Here is a 3,684-nt window from a genome sequence, read left to right as displayed (position 1 = left end):
AAATCACGCCGCTGTTTTCTCCTCCGCGAGCGGCTTATTTGCACCAGTCCAGCAATACTATATAATAAATCCTCGGATGCTGGCAACGCTTATGTCCCTTCCCCCCCCCCTTTTTTTTCCTCCCTGTGCGAGAGCTTTCGAGAGGCAACCGGGTCCTGCCGATCTGAAATGGCAGGTACCTATGAAAGATAAATATTGCGCAGCATTTTTCTAACTAGGGGGTCAAATTCCAGGCGGCTTTATGGTCGGCGTTATTTTTACGCCTCCCAGAAAAAATACAAATGCGATGGTAGCCATTTTGCACCAATATTTTCACGGTGTGGCTTTTAAAATATTTAGAGCGGTAGCCCAAATTATGCTTCCTTTCAAACAAAAGAGCCTTGATGCGTCTACATGTATATTTGTACACAGCTTCACACGCACACTCACACACTCATATATAATGTATATATTAGTCAATATTTTCACTGTGCTCATTTTACTTAAAGAGAACTCGAAATGGACGCATTTTATCGCAGCTGCTGTTCTTTAGATTATCTCCCCCCCCCCCCCCCCGGTGCTAGGAAACGCGAATGTAAATTAAGATAACACAAAAGCGGGGAAGAACATCCCCGAGTCAATATGACAGATACTTTACTTTGAATTAAAAAATAATAATAATAAAGAAATAACCAAGCCCACAAGTCCCCAAGAAATGCAAGAAATGTAGTGCATAATTCAAAGCCCCTCCGTGTAGAGCTGAGCTCACCGAAATCTCAGTGTAAGCTCAAGGGGAACCACAGAAATTCGCCCGCCTTAAAACCTCTTCCTTAGCTTGTCCTAAAGTTTAACACCGAGTTTTTACTTTAATACTAGTAGTGCAGATTAGAGACAGTTTAGCGGCATTTATTATCTCCCTGCGATTCATCTTTGCTTTAACTGCATTTTCATACTCATGTTTTTATACAACGATTTTTTTTAAGAAAATTTCTTCTTTTGCAATTTAAATACTTTATACGTGTGTTAAACTTTTTTTTTCCTACAAACCATAAACTCCCAAACACAACAGGAGACGGCCTGACGTAGCAGGAATTAGTGAAAACGTAAAACCAAGATTTTCTAAAATCTCTCGTATTTCTACAATATGAATAATCCTAATTTAAAAAAAAAAAATCCCTCGCTTATCTGTTCTCACACAGACGCATCATGGACACTCACTCGCACACAGATGCTCACCTCAAATATTAAAAAATCTGGGCCATTTCTCAAATACTTTAAGCAAAGCCATCTATGCTTTGGAGAGGTGGTTATATATATACATGACATAGCTCGAAAGCTTAGACTTCTACAAATATTAAAGAAAGTCACAGTTGATTGTAAATGTACATCTTTTAACCAAGCCTTTGGGGAATTAATAGACTGTGACAAACCTATAGGATTTTAGTAGCAGAAGGAATACAAGGTAAATAATAATAATAGTAAGCGCTAAGGAAAGGCCTGGTAGCGTTTATTAAATGTGATTCTACTCCCCTGACTTTTCCTCTGTTTCTTCGCTGCTGGGCTGTGCGGAATTTACGAATTTGTTTTCCTTTTTCCATTTCATCCGCCTGTTTTGAAACCATATTTTAATCTGGCGTTCAGTAAGGCAGAGAGCGTTTGCAATCTCAATACGTCGTCTTCGGGTTAAGTATCTGTTAAAATGAAATTCCTTCTCTAACTCTAGCGTTTGGTATCTGGTGTAAGTTTGCCTCCCTCGTCTCCCATGAGTTCCATATACTGTACCTGTAGAAGTAAAGACAAAATGATCGCATTGGACAGGGCCCAGTGATTTCAGATCAGAAAGAGTGGTTAGTATATTCTGCCTCCTTTTGCAGGCACTATCACATGGTGGGGGGGGGGGGTGCTCTGGTTTTCTGAAGGAATTTTTCACCCTTTTTTTTCCTTTTCTCCTGCCTGAAGAGTTGTAAATGCAGACGTGCATCGTGCTTAGGGTCGATGGGGTAACTCAGATACAAAGAGGCTGTAAGATGGACCTAGGAAAAGTGAAGTAGGTAACACCCTTGTAAATCGCTGAACAGTGCCTACACTCTGCATGTTGAGAGCCTGTGCGCGCACGCACGCACACACACACACACACGTGTGCGACCCAGGGAGCTGCACACGTGTGTGTGTGTGTGTGTGCGCGCGCGTGTGTGTGTGTGCGCGCATATATGTGTATGCGTGTGTTTACACAAACACCCTCTATTGCCATGGCTATGACAACAGAGGCTCTGTAATTTAGGTATAATTATAGACATCAGCTAAAGATCATAGAACAGCCTTTGCCATTTGCTCCGGAATTTATTACACTGAAATGCAAAGCAGCATCAGAATGGTCTTCCTAAAAGTTAAACTTTCCCCAAAAGAAACGCAACCCAGGGTCCAGCAAACAGAGACCCTGGAGGAGGGGAGAGCAGGGGAGTCATTAGCAAACACTGGAAGTAAACGTGTTAATGGGATTATTAAAAATAAGTGCCACTCCAGTACACCCCCCCCAGCACCACTCCTAGACAGAATAGTTCAATTATGTGAAGTTCACTTGGAAGTCAGGGAAAATCCCCGATGCCATGGAAGTGCGCACACGGCCCCAGAAACGTGCTCTCAATATCCAATACTCACACGCTAATGAGCTGGGGGAGGGGGGCCATGAGGAATGTGCCACAAATGCATTGGAGCCTCAATGCAGAGGGCATATTCCTTACATCGCTCTCTGACAATGCAGGAGCAAAGCAGGGGCTTTAGGATGGGTTAAGGAGAGTGGTAAAACAGCCCTGCTCCTTCCCTTCTTACTTTTTTTTTTTCCTGCTTCCTAAGGATTCCTCAGTAAGTTTCACCAATTAACCCACAAGCTGGGCTCTCGGCCACTGTTCCCAGGGTGCCAATGTGCCAGGTCTAAAATAACCTGGGAAGGTTTCATGTTACACGTTGCCCTGCAGGAGCCATTTCTCTCCAGCAGTCTGTACTTTATCTAAGAAAAAAAATATACATATTGGGGAAAGAAACTTTTCGTCCCCCCTTGATTTCATTCAAATGACTTACCAGCACAGGAGTTCATCCGCTGCATCCAGGGGTAAACAGGACTCGTGTACTTCCGGTCGGTGCCTTCGTCATTTACAATTTTGGTTTGCACGCTGCTCGATTTGTATTGTTGATCGGGAGAAAAGTGCAGATAGTCCCCGTGTCCCCTCTGTTTGCCACTGCCGGAGGGAGAGGCGCTACTAATTTCCTTGTCCGAATAAAAACAAGAGGCTCCATACTCATAGGAAGCCCGATTGCAAGCAATGACGGTGTTGGACTGTTGGTAAAAACAAGGTGAGGTGTAAGTCTTGTCCTGCAGGCTGCTTGCCCCGTAAGAAGCCGGAAAATGCCTCAGAGCATCATAGCCAGCCGGATAAAGGGGGATCTGCCCGAGGAAAGAGTCCTGGCCACTGGGCAGGCTCCCAGGGAAAGTGGGATTCACAAAATAGGAACTCATTTGCTCGCCCCTCTCCCGGACCGTGATTTGTTGTGTATTAGTACATCTGGCTATAACTATTAGTAGTCATCGAAGTGGTTTGTTTCTGGATGGCCGAGCGCCAAAAGCGACAGCAGAAAATAGGAGCAGCTGACGGCGGGGCGGCCAATGGGAGCGCGCGCGGCGCCCGCTCCCCCGGGGCCGCCGCCACC

At 44.7% G+C, this 3,684-nt stretch overlaps 1 protein-coding gene and 1 long non-coding RNA gene across 2 annotated transcripts in view; both read right to left on the bottom strand.

Moving 5' to 3' along the window:
• LOC112977334 overlaps nt 1-3,684 on the bottom strand; it is an 11,938-nt gene that overhangs the window by 4,085 nt on the left and 4,169 nt on the right. The window lies entirely within an intron of this gene.
• On the bottom strand, nt 1,471-3,493 carry HOXA6 (homeobox A6). The gene is made up of 2 exons (XM_026089578.1): nt 3,058-3,493; nt 1,471-1,761 (listed from the first exon to the last, which is right to left on the bottom strand). The coding sequence occupies exons 1-2, from the start codon at nt 3,491-3,493 to the stop codon at nt 1,502-1,504; spliced, it is 696 nt and encodes a 231-aa protein (XP_025945363.1). The 3' UTR covers nt 1,471-1,501.

This window comes from Apteryx rowi, unplaced genomic scaffold (genome assembly GCF_003343035.1).
Source record: "Apteryx rowi isolate R43461 unplaced genomic scaffold, aptRow1 scaffold_820, whole genome shotgun sequence".
In the NCBI taxonomy this organism is placed as follows: Eukaryota; Metazoa; Chordata; class Aves; order Apterygiformes; family Apterygidae; genus Apteryx; species Apteryx rowi.
Note: the sequence above shows the minus strand (reverse complement) of the source record. Positions and strands in the feature narration are given on the sequence as shown.